At 37.7% G+C, this 22,825-nt stretch overlaps 1 protein-coding gene across 5 annotated transcripts in view; it reads right to left on the reverse strand.

Annotated features, from left to right (window-relative positions):
• LOC125235175 (protein PALS1) overlaps positions 1-22,825 on the reverse strand; it is a 246,351-nt gene that overhangs the window by 183,235 nt on the left and 40,291 nt on the right. For all 5 annotated transcript variants that reach the window (XM_048141634.1, XM_048141633.1, XM_048141632.1 and 2 more), the window contains 2 exons: positions 19,775-19,908; positions 10,541-10,983 (listed from right to left, as the gene is read on the reverse strand). In XM_048141634.1, coding sequence (XP_047997591.1) covers positions 10,541-10,983; positions 19,775-19,908 — 577 coding nt within the window. The remainder of the gene's footprint in view (positions 1-10,540; positions 10,984-19,774; positions 19,909-22,825) is intronic.

The following is a 22,825-nucleotide window of genomic DNA, read 5'->3' on the forward strand; positions in this document are numbered from 1 at the left end:
TTGTTGCAATGTAAAAAGCGAATTGTATTGTTTCATATTAATGTTATGTTAGTTTTCACTAATGTTAGAATATTATATTAAGTTTAAATATGTTAATTTGTAACATAACTTATAACGAGGTTTTTTATGCATGCAAATAAATGGTTACAATATCATACAGTTGTCTTTTATTCATTTAACAAATTGAATTGCTCTTGAAACTTAGTTCAGGTACTGCAGGTAAACGGGACATTGCTAAAATGATAAACTCCTTTTAAAAAGAATGACAAAGCTAAAACCTAGTAATCGTCGCTGGTTTGTCATATAGCGGGCTTTTAGATTAGGAATGCATACAAATTATTTCGATGTTAGTAGTCATTGCATAGCTTAAAAACGGTTACAGCATTTTTTTAGAGCATATACGATAGTATAAAATTGTTTAGTGTCTTTGCGGTTATTAAGCTATGTTTTTAGATTATTATGCAATGCTCAGTTACGATTACTATAAACACGTAAATTTACTTTGCCGTTATTAAGCCATGTTTTATGTATTATTCAATCCTAAAAAACGGCTAAAGTATACTTAACCGTGTTTTAACAGTAAAATCATACATATTTTAGGAATTATTTGCATAACTTAAACACAAAATGGCGAATTTCTAATAAATTAAACAATATTTAATTAAATTGATTTTAAATAATGTTAGCGTGAATTTAGTTTTAATTTAAGAATAAAAGAAATCTGGACTAAATCGACACATTTCCTAGAGATATGGGTTTTTATGTTTTTTGCCCATATCTCAAAACTATCATTTGTGGGTTAGATGGGTTTTAGTGATAGGACGGCAGAGATGCCCTTCTACATTTGTGCACAAGAAAAGTAATGTTTGTAAGAATGGTAAAGGAATCCCGTAATATTCTTGGTGAACTAATTCTGCTGGAATTGTGAGTACTTTCTACGTAGAAAAACTAAATTCGGCAATCGGCTCGCCAACTGTTTTATTATGTTTATCAATTATCGAACTACTGTCACTACTGGACAAAGGTCCAAACGAGTCTTTAGACCATTTTGTATTCATCAATGCAAAAACATTAACCACTAATTTTATTTCAGAAGCAATGTTAGAAGTAAAGGTTGTTTTGACAAAAACAGTTGTTGCCCTGACGTCCTCCAAGAATTGTCATTGTCTAAAGCGCTTGTAAGAACCTTGATGACGTCAATCCTTGATGTTTCATGAGAATTTTAGAAACAATACAATGTCAATCTGACACCAAACGATGATAAGACGTTGGATATCAGGAAGACGCTAATTACTCGCTGTTATTTAACTTGTGCAAGATAAAAATCATTTAAGCTAGGGTTCCCACTTAAGCGTCGCGTGTCTCGGGGCGCGCAACGGACGTCCGCGCCACGCCACCTGGGGCGCGTCTTTACGTCCTTCCTATACAAAATGTACTGAGGAGACGTTTTTTGAATTACACTCAGGTGACGTGGCGCGGACGTCCGTTGCGCGCCCCGAGACACGCGACGCTCTGATGTGGCCGGTCCCTAAAGAGTAATTCTGACAACCCTTAGGTAGGAAAATATTCTGAATATCATTGGCATATAAAAATGAGCAGAAAAATAGTTTTCTACGTCTAAGATTAAAGGCAACCGATGCTTCAAGACAGAATACAATAAGGAAAATGGGAGACACACATGAGTTAAATTTATATGTATTGGTAACATGTGAGGAGAGAGAGACACTGATTGTACCATTCACATTTGCACGTAATCTTACGGAATATGGAACACGACTAGCGGCAGCCGTTAGAACTTTGATTCCATAAGATTTAACACAGAAAAGCCTACAAAATGAGGACAACATAAGTTGTGCAGTTAGCGAATAATGTCCTAAGCAAGAACATGACAGATTGGTGTCGGTAGCTTGCAGGAAGTGTATTTTCTTTTCACTCCAGTACCCGTCCATGTTCATTCAACAGAACATGGAATTCCCACCGACCAGGGGAAAACTGGTTCCGAATGAGTGACACAGTCATGTTGTGAGGCCTGTGAGAGCCAATTACTATAATCAGTCATAAACAATTTCGAGTCATTAGGTGCGATAATAGAAATTCTTCGCCAAAGGAGCCGGTGTGTTCAAATTAATTGTCTACCACTCTAAGCCAAAATTTTCATGGGTGTTCGTTTCTGTACGTTCATGGGCAGCATGAGTTGATCCTTATTTTTACCCTTTTATCTTATTTTCAAAAAAATCTGAAGTCAATTAACTTATGACTATGGTAGTGGCGTCATCCATATATTACGTCACAGTGTAAGGGGGAGGGGGGGGTCATACTAAATGTGACAAGCCCTGTTAAAGGGATACAAAAAAGCGTGACATAGGGGGGGGAGGGGTCCAAAAACCTGAAATTTGGTGTGACGTAATATGTGGATCATCCCTAAAGAACATCATCGGTGTTTTATATAATAAAACCATGTTTTGTAACTACCTGTTTCATTATTATTACTATTATGTTCTTGGCTTCTATTACCTAATCATATTTTTTACTTATCTACGTGAAATATTGTAGATATGTGTAATGTACCAGAGACCCATAATTTCTCAAAACTGAAAGTTACAAGTTACTCTCGCGGAAGTCTCTTTCCAACTTGTCATGTTAGACATTGACTACCACTTGTAAATTGTAACTTGTAGCTTCGAGAAATGGGCCCCGTTTCGTGTTCTGTCAGAAAGAAAATACGGAGTGTAACTTTTCTAGCGTTTAAAATGCTCTAGTGTGCTAGTTACAATTGACACAAAACAATAATAGTTATACCTACCTTACCTACATTACGAATCATTTAAAACGAATATTTTCCTTATAAAAACCGTTCATCAAAACATTCAACTGTTTAACCGCGCGAAGGTAGATATAACAATAATAATGTTAAGAGAGCGTCCACACAAAAAACATTACCCACTTGTGCAAACTACAGTCACGTCTTACCTGAACAGTTTGTAATGCATCCTTAACTTAACACAACACTATCACACATAGCACAGCACGTATCCGATTACACAGGAATTTTAAACACAGAAACACGTTCCAAAGACGTCCGGCGACAGGTATGTTTGAAAAATTCTGAATAATGGGATAGCGGGGGAGAGGGGGAGCGTTCCACCGGTCTCAGGTAGAGGGGCACCGCACCGGCGCGGGCGCAACGCGGGGCACAGGTGACGCTACAAGTGTCACTGTCTGTCAAACGCCGGCGCACTACTGAGCTCGGCGCGTACGCAAGGCTAAGGCCGTTCCCACAAGAGAGCGTCCATTGATTGCGCCGCTAATGAAAACATTGAGAATTGAGAGGGTCATGGTGGATGAAATAGTTTCCACAAGTGCACATGATCGATAAAAGTGGGTGCGGAAAAGAAATGACATTGACAAGGATTTCTTGAATGTCACTAAAGGGCAGAATTTTACGTTGTGATATTGTGAACAATGAAACAGTTAAAGATACATGTACAGTCGCCATCGGCGCCATCATATCGGAGCGCCAGAGGTGCTCATTGCACAAATAAGTAATATTTCACGTCAAATTGGCCAGAGATTTTATTGTAAAAAGTTATCAGATTTCATCCAAAGTAAGACTTGTATTTACATGTGTGTTCTAGTACCTAAGTAACCGTTTAGGGGCGCTGATCACTTTCTCTATACAATGAATGTCGCTTGATAACGTATTTTACATATAACGTCAAAAACTAAAGGTAGTGGATCTATAACCTATCTGATCTGAACCTGCGGGCGTAGCACACTAGTTCGATAAACTGTATCGCATCGGTGGGTCATTTTTTTTAAGTTGTTCACCCCACTTTTTTTAGATTAGGAAATTTCCATTCCACACAGAATCGCGAAAAAAATACCCATGTTACGAAAACAGTGGGGTGGACAACTTTGAAAAAAAATGTCCCCGGTGCGTGCGTCCCTCAATAGATATCACATAGTGCGAAAAACACGGCCTAACATTATATCGTTTATTACGCGACCATGCTTGCCTGGAGTTATAATAATTATCATTGCATACTTATCACAGACCACAGATCTCACAAAAACTGGAAGCCAAGGATAAGACCACTTACCGGACGCTATAACCTGAAGCGTGCAATTTATCGATAGTGTGCGAGTGCTCTTACGTAGTAATTGGGGCTATCCGTTCACAGCGACATACGTATAATTATGGAAACATTTATACACATATGAGACACGTGAGAATATCTTATGTGTTTATCTACCCAGAGGAAATACATAGCTCAATTTGACGACTGGTCTGGCCTAATCCCGAATATATAATATTCGAATCTCGGTACGGTACCGTAAAGGTAAAGGCGTTTGTGTGATGAGCAAGGGTTATTTGTTCCTGTGTCATGGTTGTATATCGCCGCCTAGCACCCATCTATAATACAAGTTTTGCTTAGTTTGGGCTAGGTTGATTTGATCTGTGTAAGGTGTCAAAAAAAATTGCAAGTATTTTTTTCATCATACACCTTGGTATATAAGTACCTAGTCAATCTGTGTAGGGATGTCGTATTTAATATTAAAAATTGATAAGGTAAGTTGCATTTTGTCCAGGTTCACAAATAATTTCTTACTACGCATGTTGAAAGCTACAGAAATCTAGTACAGAAACTTAAATAAAAGCAATAAGTATACATCGAAGAATAAGATGGTCATGCTCCTAATAAAAAGATCGGAGCTCAAAAAACATAATCAATCATACCAACCTACACAAGTCTGGGATGATTGAAACTTGAATGTATTGCTTTTGACCCTTGGCGATATTAAAACTTGGCTGGACATTTTGACTGGCCAATCGGCTATTTTTCATCGGCTGCGAGCGTGCAAAAAGGAGGAATCAGGGATCGTAGACAGCTGTCATACACGCGGCGAGAAACCGGGTACAGATCGACTGTTTTCTAAGGTACGTATCTAAATTTTGGATATGGCCATATCCCCGTTTGCTTTACACTTCATGGAGATAAAGTCACTTTTCGGAAATGAGGTAGTGAACACTACATAAGTAATTTCATTTAAAATTTTATTATGCTAAAAAAATACATATGAAATTAGTATAAAATGTGGAAAGCTTGCCATATGATTGCTGTCTTAATCACCGCGTCCATTGTGTTTATTCTAACCGTTCACAGCAGACGATTTTTTTCCGTATCATATCTGTATTTCAATCTTATTGACCGCTAAGGCTTCCAAATACCTTTCGCAATGTCATAAATGTCATAAATAATCAAATATTGATATTGAAATTTCCCTTAAAAAGATGGTATCCCGGGATCCCTGCAATGGAAGCCTTATACTGACGGCCACCACCGGTCAGACAATGCCCTTAGCTGTAAAAATATTGCTGTAAGCTTTTGATATTTACTGACCCAGATCGAAAATAAAGGAATCCTTCGATTTTCAATCCCGTTTGGTGTGATTGCTGTCACTCCAGAAATTTGAGAGATAAAAATACAGATAGACGGTCTTGGATTTTATGTAGGTACCTAATCTAAAATAGATAGACGATGATTTCAAAATCTGCAATCGCAATATTTTCAAAACCAGTTCTTATGAGGTTAAATAGTGGTAATTGCGGTCCAGCATCCGCGGAAGATTGGCCATTTCATTACAAGTCATTATGGGAAACGTGTCCTATTTAATTGAGAAATAAGCAAGTTATACAGGGTTTTAAATACATTAATTTTACTGTTAACACACGCTTTAAAACTTACTCGTATGACGATTCGGAGAATAATAAGTGCCCTTACCACACCACGAGCCTGCTTGAAACTGATATTTTCAAGACTTAATTTTTTCAACTTCGTGCGAGCACAGAAACAGCTATAATGATTTCGCTGAAATTTGTTTTGCAGAGGTTTTCGGGAGTCGAATAATTAGCTTAGTCTTAAGTCCCTTCCCCAAGGGAAACGCGAATTCTCGAGTTGCATGGCATGCGTTTTTCTTTCGCGTTACTAAACGCAAAATACGGTATTTCATTGCTTCTAAAAATACGATATTAATAAAATAGTGGCCCAGGCAGGCAAGCATGGTCGCGCGATAAATGATAAAACATCAGGCCGTCCCTATCGCACTTACAAATAGTGCGATAGGGACAGCTAAACCCAATGTTTTATTGTTTATTGAGCTACTATGCTATCGGTGGCAGGCAATTATGGTCGCGCGATAAATGATAAAACATCTGACCGTCCCTATCACACTTACTAATAGTGCGATAGAGACGGCCTGATGTTTTATCGTCTATCGCGCGACCATGCTACCCGTGCATGTTTCAGATCTATTAGAAATAAAATGTTATGCTACCCTTACACAAAATTGAAAAAAAAATCAAGGAGCCTTGTGGCATATGTACAATTTGAATTTTAGTATAATTTACCATAATATTACGCACAAACTTGTGTATTCCAAGTCCAACTAGCTCCAAACCAAACCCAACGGATCCGAAGCGTACTCAAATCAAATACAGATGTTCCGAACAATAGGTTTATTAGGCCATCCATACGTTTCGTAATTAGCACGTACTTCACGTACACGAGGTATTCAAATATTAATTAACTAACATAATATATAGATTTACTAAAACCATGGAATTCGTCGTGCTATGGTTTAAGAAACTATCGCTTCTACACAGTTCAATACAAATGTAGTTCCCATTTTTCTCACTGTATATTGTCTTTTACGGAAACCATGTTTAAGCAAATTGGTGTATTTTAATGCTCAATGTGCTCGCACATTCAACTATAAGTATTCATATTTATTGATTGAACTAAAAACTAGAAGCAAAAAAACTATTTTAACATTTTTTTAAGAATGTAGGTACTCACTCATTAAAACGTAAGGGCAAAACATACAATGGGACCCTCACTCAGCATAGGGCATATATTATAACAAAATTTTGAAGAAGGAACCTCAATTTAGGGATTTATTTTTTATTATGTTTATATCCAGGGAGGAAAATGAGAACAACGTTTGTATGGGGTCCCCTTATCCTCTGTGTCTAAACACATGGTATGATGCCAGGCTTGACATGTTATATTACTGATCTTGTATGAACCTTACTGTACCGACATAAGTGCTATTTTATGTTAGTTGTCAGAAGGCAAATAATGTTAGAACCATAGCTGGGCATTAACTCGTTAATCCGTTAATCGTTAATTAACGAAGTTAACATTTTGGTTAACGGATTAACTTTTAAGTTAACTGTAAAAAATGTTAACGGATTCGTTAACTTCCGTTACATTTCTTCGAGACCGTTAATCGTTAATCCTGCACGGGAAGCATGGTCGCGCGATAGACGATAAAATAGCAGGCCGTCCCTATCGCACTATTTGTAAGTGCGATAGGGACGGCCTGCTATTTTATCGTCTATCGCGCGACCATGCTTCTCGTGCAGTTCCGCACGCGCCGAGTAAAACTTGCTCTGACCGCTACTGTAAGGCTCCCCACAGACAGTCTTAAAAATTCATAATCTTAAAAAAAAATGTATGGAAATTGACAGTTCAACTAGGGTTGTAAATAGAAAAAAAACCAAATGTTTTTTTTCAGAATTGTGAAAAAAAACATGAAAAAAAACCGAGCACCATGGTTTTCTTTCTAAATATGGTTTTTTTCAGATGAACAAATAATACGACAATAACGGTTTTTTGTGAGTTGTAACGTGTTTCAATAACAATAACGTACATTTTAATTCAATTAACATTCAGTATACAAACGTTTATTGGGGAATCCCCGATGCTGCGTGTAGCATGGAGAGGCGGTGGTGTTGCCAACAGTAAATAGTGACAACTACCAACTACGGCAACTACAAATTTCGTAAAACTTACTTTTATAAGACCAGAAATTAAAGTTATTTGATTAAATTCGTTTAATAGTTAACATTAAGTCTAAAAAACCCTATAAAAGTATTAACTACTTTGCAAATTTTGAGATTTCGTACTTTAGAAAAAAAACATACTCCAGAAAAAAAACTGTTTTTTTTCACGGTTTTTTTTCATGTTTTTTTTCAAGCCAGAAAAAAAACCGTTTTTTTGCAACCCTAAGTTCAACTGACACTGACATCTGTCAGTGTCAGTTTGAACTGTCAATTTGCATACAAATTTTTTTTAAGATTATGAATTTTTAAGACTGTCTGTGGGGAGCCTAAAAGCCCGGAGTATGGCGAAACCTAGGACTTTTCCGTAAATTCACAGTCTACAGACCAATTGGTGCCTTTAGGTCACTTGTTCGAGATCTGCTAAAGTTTATTAGTCACCACTGCTTGCTATTTCCCAGTTATTGATGGGTATCGATAACTGGGAAATAGTATGTAAATCACCAGGCATGACACACAAATCGCGCAACCGAAGCATCAAGCCAGAGTTCGTCGGGCCGCGCTAACAACTTCGATTAGAGGTGTCTAAATCCGAGGAACCTACGCACCATGACTACGATCGCATGAATGACCCAATATCTACACGTCACCAAGGTAAAACCTAGGATTTACCGAAAAAACGTCGTTAGTACAAAGAGAACAATATTTATTAACATTTCGCTTTTACCAATTGGCAGCTGGGATTTTTAAGAGATTTTGGCGAACTTCGGGCTTTTACAGTAACATATAAACGTACGCAAATACTAAATAGTTGATAACTGATGCAAATAGCTACAGTTAATTTTTTTTTATCACGATTAACGGGTTATCGATTAACTTTAACTTCCGTTAAATTTGTTGAAATGTATCGCTTTAACGATTAACGAAGTTAACTTTTATAGTAACGGATTAGCGATTATCGAAGTTAACTATTTGATTAACGGTGCCCAGCTATGGTTAGAACACAAACAAAGACAAGACAGTGACAGATTTTAATGTTCTTATAATAAGGTCTATCATTGGGCAAGTAATTTAGTATCCTACGGAGAACCTTGGAGTATTGATTGTAGAAGCAGCTTAGGTTATAAATACGGATAGCAGTTAGCACAGTAAATATTAAATGACTATTTAAGTGTCATAAATAAAAATATGGAATATGCTAAGCTACAGAAGACAATACTGTTTGTGGGGTAATTTCAACTATGCACTATATAAACATTATTATGAACTAGAGTCACACGTACTTATTACTTTTTTCTCTCAAATATTTTCCACTGATTACCTAAGAAATTCCTCTATACTTGTAGCTATAAGCCGATGATGAAGATAATAAGTCGGGTTTCCTAGTTCGTTCGCCTCCGAAGGCCAATCGGCATTCCTCGACGAGACGGCTATGCTTAATAGTTCATTTTGCTTTCGACCACCATACGCCCACGGACATGTTATTATCCAAGTATTCCAAATATTAAATACAGTTTTTTACGTTTTTTTCTTTTTGGTTCAAGTCAGGGGTTTATCTTTAGATTCAAGTGCAATAGGAATAATTTCTCAAATTCTAATAGAAATTCTTTATTAATGCTGATGAAGCATAAAGGAACCTTTAGGTACCACATAATAGTGAACGCATTCATTGATCAAATTCTAGAAGCTTATGCAGTCGACTGGCTTAGATTATTAAGATTTAACGTGGAATGGTTCGTTCATTGATGCCAATGTAGTATTGACTTTATTGTAATTTAATCTAGACATCACGATAGGGTCAAAGAAAGTACTATTGTTAGTAATTAATAGTTCACTTTGATTTCAACGATCACAACGCACGCCCACGAAAGCGTTTTCAAATACTATGGGTATGTAATGGAACCACTTTTATGGAACCGGTAACCAAACAATCAACAGAAATAATGAGGTAAATGGTGCTACGCAAAAAAAAATACTAAATATATATCAAATCAAATCCAATGAACTGTTATATATAGACTTTAACGTAGAGGAGAAAAAAAAGTGACAGAAGTTTTATAAATAAAGAGGACGGTTGTCACACTTGTCACGGTTGTTAAGAAGAGAACACGTAAAGCATAATTGTAGTTCTTATATTGACATTTTAACACTTTCTTCAATTATACAATTTCCTTATGACCCATTGCCGGTAATAATTATCAAGTAACTTTCAAACGTGTTTGCCTCAAGCGAAACACTAGCGTGACTAATCCAAAGATAATAAAACAGAAAATAATGTCTGAAAGCGAGTAATCTCTCCGAGAGGCGGGTAATTCTGCAATGGTTTATGTGTGACCAAATATTATGTAAGCGATAACGATTTGAGTCATACACTATTTGAAACCGTGGAATAAAATATTTGAACGTTTTATTTTGATGATAAAAATGCCAATGAAATGGGAATTTGGGTTTTCGTAAAACTATTGTGACGACGAAAACGCTTGTCGGCAATAAACTGAAGGTTCAAATAATGGATGTGTCCCATATTTTGATTGTATACGTACAGCAATATAACAATATTAACCAAGAGGAAGAAGGGATGCCAAGATGAAAAGACGAAGTATCTTTGGGACAGGGTTATGATTAGAAGACTTAGCCCAAACTGTCCTGTTAAGGACTGATAAGATGGTCAACAAATACTTAAACAACTAAACTCACCCTTTCTCCCCTGGTCCAAGCTTATTATTCTCCACAACAGCAGACGCTCTGATCTTATAATCAGGCTCTCCGATCAGCTTCTCGCACCTCCCGTTACTGAGATGCTCCCTAGCAACACTGTACGGATCCTTCTCACTATTCACTTCACTATCAACACTATCCACTTTAATTTTCAAACTTTTCTCACTAATGTCCTTCTCATGTTTCTCGGGTTCCACTTTAACTTCAACCACTTCTTTGATAGGTTCTTTTTCTATTCCATTAGCTATGATAGGGGTGGGTTTGGCCTGGAGGGATTTGGGGAGTGATTTTGGGGAGGAGATGGTGGGCTTGGCTTCGATGGCTCCGTCCTCGTTGATGGAGGTCACGTAGACGGTAGAGTTACCGATGTAGCCGTTCAGCTCTTGTCTGTTCTCGGGCTGCGTTCGTTTTCGGCGATTCAACTGGAAATAAAAGACAACGATTTTTGTTAAGTTACGAAAATATTTATTCATGAATTTTCTTATACAGAACACCGAAATGATTTGCCTGTCTATCGTCGAATAGGCAAGAACGATAGTGCAGCAGACTAGGTTAAAAGAAAAGATTGCAGTCAAGTGCAAAAATGAATGCTTAACAATTTTTTTGTAAGTACATATGAGGAGTGTCTTTTCAAAAGGACTTATTTCTATAAGTCAACAAGGTTTATTTCTCTAGGAAGACATAGATAAAAATAACCTCTGTTGACTTATAGAAATAAGTCCTTTTGAAAAGACACTCCTCATATGTCTAATTAACTTACTGAGTTTTTAACTGAAACACGTTCATTGCGGTATGCAAAGTATGTTAGTAGCCTCGTAGGCTTATTGCCGCAACGAAGGTGTAAGTAGGCCGACTTGTATTGTAAGTTAAGCCAATTATTAGGATTTAGACCTTAAGAGCGAAATTCGATATGTCCAAAACAGTATACAGATTACAGATGTAGTGCGAAAGGATTTGCCTTCGTATTGTTACGGAAACGTACGAACGTGTCATGCTATTTCAGTCAGTCTTAGTATAAGCACAGTATAAGATATCCTACAATATGTAAACAATAAATCGCGTCGAATGAAGTTGCTCACATAATTGTGATCGAACTTCACTTGGTAAGTTCGTTTGATCATCAAGTACTGTCAGTAGAGTTTGTACAAATACGTATCGAAAAAAGACGAAGGAAAACCTTTTCGCACTACAACTATAGTGCTACCTACTATATCAGACACAGATATGATCGGTTAATAAGAATTGATTCACAATCGTCTTCAACATTTTAGACTCCTGTCGCCCTCTGCCGAGCATAACCTATGAACTCGTCCACAAGCCGACTACATCCCGGTCCTGGGCTAGTCTCTTCCAAATATGTCCTTCGGTTTTCTGAATACCGTCCACCCAACAAGCCGACGGAAGACAGGAACTTAATTCTTTACTGCGAAAGTAGGCATCAACCTCCGTCAACAGTTCTTTTTTCATGATATTCTTTAAACGAGCAGACAAGTCGCCTGCGGTGTCACGTAGCGACACCTAGTGAGTATCTGTGTTACTAACGAAGAATGGGAAACGGTCATCGTCGCTCCAATGACTCTTACCGACTCTTGGAAACCCTAAATTTTTAGCTCTTTTGGATATTTTGGACAGAACTTTAACAGTAACATCCGGCGTAGCTTTATTTGACGTTCATATGCGCATTGTAATATGCCTACTTGAAAAATAAATATTTCGTTTCATTTCATTTCATTTCATTTTCAACAGCTAACTCCACTTATCAACTACAAAAACGTACCTAATTCCTGTATTTTCAAGCGAGGCAATAGCTTTCAAAATCATTGAATTTCTAGAAGGAATATTTTCCATATAACGGTTACCAAATAGGAACTTATTATCTCATGGAGCAAGGAGCACAAACGTCTTTACTGCACTACAGAGGCCGTTAAAACCCCATTAAGATTACGTTGCCGGCCTGTACCTAATTGTATGTCGTAATAACGCAATAAGATACTTTAATTAAGGAATGGGAGACTGAAACACAAGACTGTTGGTGTGATTAATTTATTATACTGAGGGGAGAGGTATCATGGCTTTCGCGGCTCGCTCGGGGATTGTGGCAGTTGTGTATGTGATGTTTATAATGTTTATTTTGCTGTACGTGTGTTTAGCGAGGTAAATAAACATTAAAACCCAACTAAGCCAAATATTAGCGTTATCTCAGTGGTTAATTTATTACCACTTTAGGTACAAGTATTATCCTTACAGCTGACTATTTCATTTTCAAAATCCTTTGGATTTGAGATAGGACCCCAATCACTGTCGATTTCAAAATTCTTATAGGGGCAGTTTCAGAATTTAGGACCCCCCAATTAGCGAAAGTTGTTAACAAAAATTAACTTACTGTCAGTTTTGTGACGATAATTAAGCATGAAATTTCAATAAAAATATTGTTTTTGTGTTAATTACATAAAACTTTAAGCGATAATCTACACTCAGAATGTGAAAAAAGTAAATTTTTAGACAGATTTTATGCTTAATTGTCGTCACAAAACTGACAGCGACTTAATTTTGTTAACAACTTTTGCTAATTGGGGGACCTAAATTCTGAAAATGCCCATAGTGGCTATTCCTTCAATGCATGTTACAAACTTTACAAACTTTTATTTTATCATTTTTATGGGCGACGGACACGGTAACTGTTCCGCAGAAAAATCCAGAAAACAATTGGACTGTTATTTGCTAAATACACCGCGTAATGTTTTTATTGAATTCCGTTAGCTTTAAGGGAAGGTTCTAGCACTTTATTGCAACTAACTAAACACTTTATTGCACAGAACAAATTACAAGTACAGTGAATAATTATAATGGGCATGTACAGTCGACCAAAAATGTGGTTTACCACCCTACGGTTGAGGTTCCTTTGAACGTCATGAGACAACAAGGTCGATTTCCCATTGCAATAATATTATGTCAGTGACATTTGCTCTGTCTATATATGATACTTACGTCATGCGATGTGTCAAGTCAACCTTAACGATCGTTAGAGCTCACAGAAACTTTTGTCAAAACTGGCAGACCACTTTCTTGGCCCACTGTACAAAGGCGAGCTTATATCCCTTTAAGGTTTTTTAGGTCAAATACAATTAATTTGTATTATTCAATGTCGTATTAGAGAAATTCGTTCATTCCTTCACTAACATTTAACCAGCAAAAGATTCAACCCCAACTGTTGCTCACTATATAAAATATGAAACGTCTCGTGTAAGTGCCTTACCGTGTCCGTCCGTCGCCGATAAAAAATATGACCCCATTTAAAATAAGTTATTTATTGCTAATACCGCCCGGGTTTCGTAATACAGGACAATTCGAATTCACAGTGACAGAATTTGACATCATGTTATCTGGGCGTTTTCTAAAATAAACATTGAGAACCTAATTCTTTCAAATATGAACTTAAATTAATTCTCATCAGAGACTTCAATTTTCATCATTCTATAAAAAGTTGTCAAAAAATGTATGTCATAATAATTACGGTCACGTTTTAGCGTGAAAATTGCTTCCACTGGCAAGTGCGTATCGTAGTGGAAATTAAAATTTTATAATAGAAGTACATTACGATACAAGTGCATAAAGGAAGTTCGAAACGAGTGGCGATAAATTAAAACACGACCGAAGGGAGTGTTTTAAATCGACACGAGTTACGAATTTCCTTTTCGCACGTGTATCGTACGACGTTTTTCAGTACAGATGAGCCTCCGAAGTTTCGACCTGGCATATAATGAACCACTTCTCGCACTAGTGCGTAAAAAAAACACCATCTGTACTGAAAAAGATATTCGGAGGCTCATCTGTACTGAAAAACGTCGTACGATACATGTACTATTTTAGGGTTGAATATGAATATGCAAGTAGTTCAAAGTTAACAAATAAATAAAAAATAACTGAATCTGTGAGAAGGTCTTCAAATGGGAGCGTTCATAATAACGGAATGACATCACATCAGACTCATCATGCCGCTACGACGTCACGGAAAATGTTATTTTGGTTGGTTCCAGCTCATATAACCCAGCAACCTTCAAATCAAGGATGAACAGGCACCTGGGCGAGCTCCATTGTAGGCCAGGTTTTCGCCTCCTTGGCCACGAGAGATGTGGCCCATTAATAAAACAAGTTGATAGCATTAGTAGTTCTCGAGATATTTAGGAATGTGACAGACGGACAGACAGACGGACAGAGTCGCACCATAAGGGTTCCTGTTGTACCTTTTTGGTACGGAACCCTAAAAAGTAACCGTTCGGTTGAAGTTACATTCTCCATATAAATAATGTCAAAATAGGCCCTTGAGGCATTGTACCAAGGATACTGGCGACATTTCCTCGCTGTACCAATAATGTCATATTCAATGTCGGTCAGGCTTGCAGGCGTCTCAGGGGACCAACGAGCAGGCGCTTTCTTTGCCCAAAGGCTCAGTCTGGCGGTGCAGAGAGGAAACGCTGCGAGTGTCCTGGCGACCTTGCCAGAGGGAGGTGAATTAGGGGAAGTATTTTATATTTAGTTTTAGGTTTTTTAATTGTAAGTATTTATTGAGGTTTTTGTTGTATATTTTGTATCTGTCTTTGATAATAAATTAATTTTGAATATGGTTTAGATACCTCCCACATATCATATTCCAAAATGTTTGCACTAACGAGTACCGTATTCGAGTGTTTCATAGTAGAGGGTCAGTTAGATATCATTTCTGATATCGGTGTAATTCGAATTAGTCTAATAGTCCGAGTAGGGTAGAAGGACGAACCCTAAATTGACTTTTACGCAATCGGGTTTGCTTATGAATGGAGCTGGATCTGGGTTAAGATTATGCGTCCCTGATTCGAACATTTCGAACCACTCACATCCAAGTGGTTTTTAAGGAAGTAAGGGCATTTTTAGGATTTGGGCCCCCCAGTTAGCAAAAGTTGTTAACGAAAATTAACTCACTGTCAGTTTTGTGGCGATAATTAAGCATAAAATCTGACTAAAAATCTACTTTTTTCACATTCTGAATGTAGGTTATCGCTTAAAGTTTATGTAATTAACACAATACCAATGTTTTTATTGAAATTTCATGCTTAATTATCGTCACAAAACTGACCGTGAGTTAACTTTTGTTGACAACTTTCGCTAATTGGGGAGTCCAAAATTCTGAAAATGCCCATAAACGCACTCAAAGTAAAAATAACTCAAACTCAAAAAACCGGCCAAGAGCATGTCGGGCCACGCTCAGTGTAGGGTTCCGTAGTTTTCTCAAAAGTTCAAAACAATTTTCCTAGAAAGTCTTTATAAAGTTCTACTTTTGTGACTTTTTCATATTTTTTAAACATATGGTTCAAAAGTTAGAGGGGGGGGACACACTTTTTTTTCCTTTAGGAGCGATTATTTCCGAAAATATCAATATTATCAAAAAACGATTTTAGTAAACCCTTTTTCATTTTTAAATACCTATCCAACAATATATCACACGTTGGGGTTGGAATGAAAAAAAAATCAAGAGCGTGTCGGGCCACGCTCAGTGTAGGGTTCCGTAGTTTTCAGTATTTTTCTCAAAAACTACTTCCCCACTTTACATGTAGGGGGGGGACCCTAACAAAACATTTTTTTCCACTTTTTTTTCCATTTTACCACTTTGTCGGCGTGATTGATATACATATTGGTACCAAATTTCAGCTTTCTAGTGCTAACGGTTACTGAGATTATCCGCGGACGGACGGACGGACGGACGGACGGACGGACATGGCGAAACTATAAGGGTTCCTAGTTGACTACGGAACCCTAAAAACTCTAAAACAAATTAAAAAATAAGTACTGAATATCCAGCGTCTGCTATTTACATGTTTTCCGGCGACAATGAATACTATGATGTATGGAAATTAGACCAAAATATAGGTAAGATATTAGAATGAAAACCATATATTTTTGCGGCCTTCGTAATTCGTTGTGTAACATATTATTGCTGGTGACTGCTGCTGCTGTACTCGGAAAACACTACATATTAAAGATAAAAAGTAATACGTATGACTGTGTTATGTATTCAATCGGAACCGCCATGTAAATCATGGGAAGCGGACACAATAGACGCGCTCGTATTGTTCCTTTAGATAAACAGCGGACGGTTAGCGAACAATCGTGTGATGCGATCAGTGTGACTTTGATCGAAATGACGAGCTCGACATGTTTGTAGCGAAAGAATAACGTTTGTCATAAAGTTATCTATTACTTACGTAGAAACGCGGGCTATTTTGTCGCCCAAAATGCTATGCGAGAATATCCCGCGTGGAATTGTCAAGCGACAAGTACTTATTTCTCGTTTTGACATTTCTCTGCGAGAGAACGGATTGTCGCGTGAATCTTCTGCTGTTGATTCGCGAGAGAGCTCAATGTCGCTGAGATTTGTCGCATGTCGAATGTCGCGGCAAACATGTGCTAACCGTGTTGGTAACTGTATTTTATTGACAGCCTATGATAAGCTTAGTCTACAGTCTGTCCAAAAAGAGAAGAAATTATATAAAAACCGGCCAAGAGCGTGTCGGGCCACGCTCAGTGTAGGGTTCCGTAGTTTTCCGTATTTTTCTCAAAAACTACTAAACCTATCAAGTTCAAAACAATTTTCCTAGAAAGTCTTTATAAAGTTCTACTTTTGTGATTTTTTTCATATTTTTTAAACATATGGTTCAAAAGTTAGAGGGGGGGGACGCACTTTTTTTTCCTTTGGGAGCGATTATTTTCGTATTAATATTATCAAAAAACTATTTTAGGTTATTCATTTTTAAATACCTATCCAACAATATATCACACGTTGGGGTTGGAATGAAAAAAAATATCAGCCCCCTTTTACATGTGAAATAAAACATTTTTTTCCACTTTTTATTTTTGCACTTTGTTGGCGTGATTGATATACATATTGGTACCAAATTTCAGCTTTCTAGTGCTAACGGTTACTGAGATCATCCGCGGACGGACGGACGGACGGACGGACGGACGGACGGACAGACAGACATGGCGAAACTATAAGGGTTCCTAGTTGACTACGGAACCCTAAAAAGTGGCAACATCGTATAGGAAAGGGATTTGAAACTTTTTGGCCAGATTGTAAAAGAGGGATAACCTTCCTTAAAAAAAAAGAAATTATCCCACCATCGCCGTCTATGTGTGCAGGATTCCCGATTGGACAGGAACAGTATGAACACATAAGTAGATTAGGTACCACAGCGCTATTTTGTTTCCTATAATGGACTTAACTATCTGCCGAAGTTAACGGAATTCGATAAAAACACAGTGTATGTAATACCTACCTATAGTATTTGGCTATGTCTATTGTCTACATATAGGTACTTATAACTTTAGTGACTTTTGAATAGACGCTCGGTTGATGTTATTTCAAAGTTTGAACATGCAAAATATTCTATTGAGCGAACTACAAATGTTCGTATGCGAGTTTTGCTAAATCTGCTTGCTTTAGTTACTTTTCAATTATAGGTTATTTTCAACTTTCTATACCAACCACCTAGGATACTAACCTTGCAAATATGTTCTATACCTACACTATACAAATACTTATAAGTATGTAGAATCAAAGACATATGTAACTCCGTATAGACGGATAAGGTCTAAGAAAAAAACGTACCTAAAATAAGCCATAGAGAAAAAGGTACGGTGGCCTAGATGGCGTTACATCTTTGGGAAACGCTCGGCTAGATGGCGCTAATATTAATATTTGACATTTTAACACATATCAAGCTAAGAATATGGGCCAAACTGACAAAACTGAGGTTTTAACGTTTTAAGCCTGTGTCGAGAGATGGCAGTCTATGCGCTGTGATTACACATTTTACTTTGACAATAACTCTCTATAATACTTGATTCTTTTTGACAATACAAATACTTATACGAGTTATACGTATGTTGAATACAGAAAAAACATGTTTCAAATCCAGCATATGTCAACGTCCATATTTGCATTAGCCTCGTAGAGAAAGTATGATAACTAGCGCAAATACGCGTTAAAAACGCATCGTCAAAACTGGTATAATTAATTGTATGGTAGTGACATAAAAAACTAGCGGCACTCTCTCTGTGATCAGAGATAATGGTTTATGAAGAGATTTTATCATTTTGCTGCGAAGCCGCGGTATGAGGATGTATCATTTAGTTACATCTAGAAATATAAATTACTTCTTCTTACATACACCGTGTTTTTTTTGTTTTCCGTTTAATTCGACTCGCAGTTGGGTTCATCATTAGGAACCACTCTGTATCGCTTTTTTTTTAAATTCGAAAAAAAAAATTTTTTTTGTTTCCATACATAATAAATGGATTAATTAGTGTGAGAGGACCTTAATCATAACATTAAAGTCATTGTTAAGTGTTTGACGGCACATGTCAAAACAAATAACATTAGGAAGTGTCCAGGTATTAATTATTCTTTTTTTAATAATTCGATAACTGTAAGAGTTGACAGGCTAGTTTCTTAAAGAAATTGATTATATTTGAACTAAAGAATCTTCCCTTAAAGTTAACGGAATTCAATAGAAACAGGGTGTATACTTATATGTATAGTCATTGGTCAAGAGATAAGTCATCTGAGCAGAACATAGTCGAAGGCAAAGAAGCCTACCTATAAGTACCTTGTTCTTCTTCTTTAAATCCTTTTACCCTCTGGTGTAGGCTCGAATCATATTCCTCCACTGACTCCGGTTTTGATGACATGTCTACAGTGTATCACTCATCTCTACAGATAGCTTGGACATGTTCTCACCTCTACAGACAGCTTAGACATGTCCACCGGGGTGATGCGCACGAGGGCCGAGAGCCGCTGCTCCTCGACATCTGTTCTTAAGGCTATAGACAGCTTCAACATGTTCTCACCTCTACAGACAGCTTAGACATGTCCACTGGGGTGATCCGCTTAAGGGCCGACAGCCGCTGCTCCTCGACATCTGTTCTAGAGGCTATAGACAGCGTGGACATGTTCTCACCTCTAAAGACAGCTTGGACATGTCCACCGGGGTGATCCGCTTGAGGGCCGAGAGCCGCTGCTCCTCGACATCTGTTCTAGAGGCTATAGACAGCGTGGACATGTTCTCACCTCTACAGACAGCTTGGACATGTCCACCGGGGTGATCCGCTTGAGGGCCGAGAGCCGCTGCTCCTCGACATCTGTTCTAGAGGGTATAGACAGCTTGGACATGTTCTCACCTCTACAGACAGCTTGGACATGTCCACCGGGGTGATCCGCTTGAGGGCCGAGAGCCGCTGCAGGCGCTGCGCCGCCTGCTCCTCGACTGCGATGAGGAAGGCATCCTGGATGTTGCTGAGTCCGATGTCTGATACTGCGGAAGAAAATACATAATCAGATAAGTATTACAAGGAAAAGACGATTAGGATAAGTATTCGGTTAGTGTAAAACCGAATAACATTTGTTTGAATATATATAGCATTCTAGGTGTCAAAAGGACCGATCGAGTCCGAAACACTACGCTGCGCTCCAAAACTCGCATTGCTGATGTTGGCAAAAAAACCGCTAGGCTTAAATGGGATTGTGCCGGCCACGTCTATCGCATGCATCCGGATAGATGGGCTAACATAGCTAAGTGGATGCCGACGAAGAAGCGTGGGCCGGGCAGACCCAGACAAAGATGGCGAAACGATCTTGTTGCCTTTCTGAAGAAATGGCCGGAGGAAACGGAGAATCGAAAGTCATGGAGAGCCAGGGAAGAGGCCTTTGCAGCAGCAGCACTGGGACACTCAAATAGGCTTACAAAAAAAAAATAGCTGATCTTCCGAGGCTCCAAAAATGTGATATAAATAACCAGTGTTTATAGTCATTTAAATATTCGTTGGTAAACAAACAAACTACCCACAAAAAAATGTGTTTTTACCTTCTTATTATAAATATTGACGACGACCGGTCTGGCCTAGCGCGTAGTGACCCTGCCTGCTACGCCGCGGTCCCGGGTTCGAATCCCGGTAAGGGCATTTATTTGTGTGATGAGACTGATGAGCACAGATATTTGTTCCTGAGTCATGGATGTTTTCTATGTATAGGTATAAGTATTTGTATATTATATATATCGTTGTCTGAGTACCTGCAACACAAGCCATCTTGAGCTTACCGTGGGACTCAGTCAATCTGTGTAAGAATGTACTATAATATTTATTTATTTATATATATTTATTGCGTCTTTTACTAGGAAGCAGTAATCAACAGAACGGAACTGGTTCGCGGGTTTTCTAGAATAAAGTAATGGAATGGTTCCATAAAACACACCAAGTGAACCATATAATTTAAACAAGTTTTGTCAATTAAAGTTAAAAATATTGTGCTGCTGTAGATAGTGTAGATACACTTAAATGCAGGGAGCCATGGACTCAGATACAATGCCAGCAAAAGTGAATTTCTGATTTTCAAGGCTGGTACAAAAACGTATGAGACCCTGCCACCAATTACTCTATGTGGCACTAACCTGAACAGAGTCACGCATTTTAAGTATCTGGGTCATTGGGTCACTGAGGATCTCTCTGACAATATGGACATCGAGAGGGAGAGACGAGCGTTGTCCGTCCGTTGCAATATGTTGGCACGTAGGTTTTCAGGATGCACGAAGGGAGTCAAGGTTACTCTTTTTAGGGCATACTGCCAGTGCTTCTATACATGTAACCTATGGGTCAATTATACGCAGAGGACGTACAGCGCTCTTCGAGTGCAATATAACAACGCCTTTAGGATGTTGCTCGGTCTTCCACGTTGGTGCAGTGCATCAGGAATGTTTGCGAAGGCAAGCGTGGACGGCTTCCATGCGATTATAAGAAAACGCTGTGCCTCTCTGCTCAATAGGTTAAAAGGGAGCCCGAGCAGTATCCTGAGAGTGTTTGCCCGGAGGTGGGATTCACCAATGATGCGAAGATGGATCGGTCTGCACTCCAGTCTTGTAAATTATGATTATTAATAATAATATATAGCTTGATTTGATTATATTTCTATTGCCTAATTATTTATTCTATAATCCAGTTATATTTTTAATTTAATACATTGCATGTTGTAAAAATTTATCCCTAATTGTGTAAATAATATAATATATATAATTATAATTCTATTTCTTATTGGAATAATTGTGCTTATATAATTAATTTATGAGAGACATGTAACCTAATTTGGACATTGCCAGTAGCTTCTAATATTTAATTTCAACTTCTTTTTATTTTATTTTATTTTGTTATTAAGTACTTATTTTTTATAATTTTTGACATGTTTCCCATAATTTAATTAATGCTTTATTGTTAATGTGCGTTATTTGATGTTTATGTTTATTTTAATCTCTAAATTGTAGGTCCTTAGTTATTTTGTCACCCATTGTATGAGCCATGTTGCTTGATTCAAATAAATAAAAAAAAAAAAAAAAAAAAAAATATGTCTCCCGCTACAACAGGACGGGATGTGAAGAGACAAGACAATTTCTAGGGAAATCAGTGACACTTTCCATGGAAACGGACATATCGGTCCGTCCTGTCATACCGTGATCCTTTATTCCACCACCACAGTTACTAAGTTAGGGGTTGTTTACGAAGAGTGACATAGGTAAGAGCTTCAACCGTTCTTCGGCAAGTGTACAAGGTTCCAGTAGTTTCGAAGTAAGTTTGTTAAGTACCCATTAATGTTTCATTGATATGGAGGTTGGACACTTTTTCCTTACGTGTGGGCACTGGGCACGCAAGAAATATATTCTACATTAGCACGAAATAAACAAATAAAACTAATCGTTAGTTCCGCATCAAGTGACATTTCGTCACTACTACTTTTAAAAAAACTTGTATCTTCGTCTGTCAATGAAAAGAAAATTGTAGTAAGTATGTATGGAATGCATATAGACTTACTGCGTTTTAACTTTGAGGAACAGCGTGAGATACGAGATTTTTTAAAAGTAGTGACGATTTATGTCTAGTCTACATGGGCATCTAATACCAAAGACCAGCATAGTTAGAGACAGCATAGAAGTACAAAACACTTTTCTGTAAGTGCGATTGCACATTATTCCGTCCAATATCAACGGCGTCATCTTTTTTTGACATCATTCCTACATCAGTAATCGAAAAAAATATAAATTTGAAAATCAGACCTGTCCGTCGGAAAACAATGTTCAATATAGTATTTTATGCAACTGGCGTTTAAGTGAGGTCAAAAAAGACGAGTGGCGTGAGTAACAATTTGAGGCGAAGTCGAAAATTGTTAATAAAGACGCCACGAGTATT

This window comes from Leguminivora glycinivorella, chromosome 17, assembly GCF_023078275.1.
Source record: "Leguminivora glycinivorella isolate SPB_JAAS2020 chromosome 17, LegGlyc_1.1, whole genome shotgun sequence".
NCBI lineage: Eukaryota > Metazoa > Arthropoda > Insecta > Lepidoptera > Tortricidae > Leguminivora > Leguminivora glycinivorella.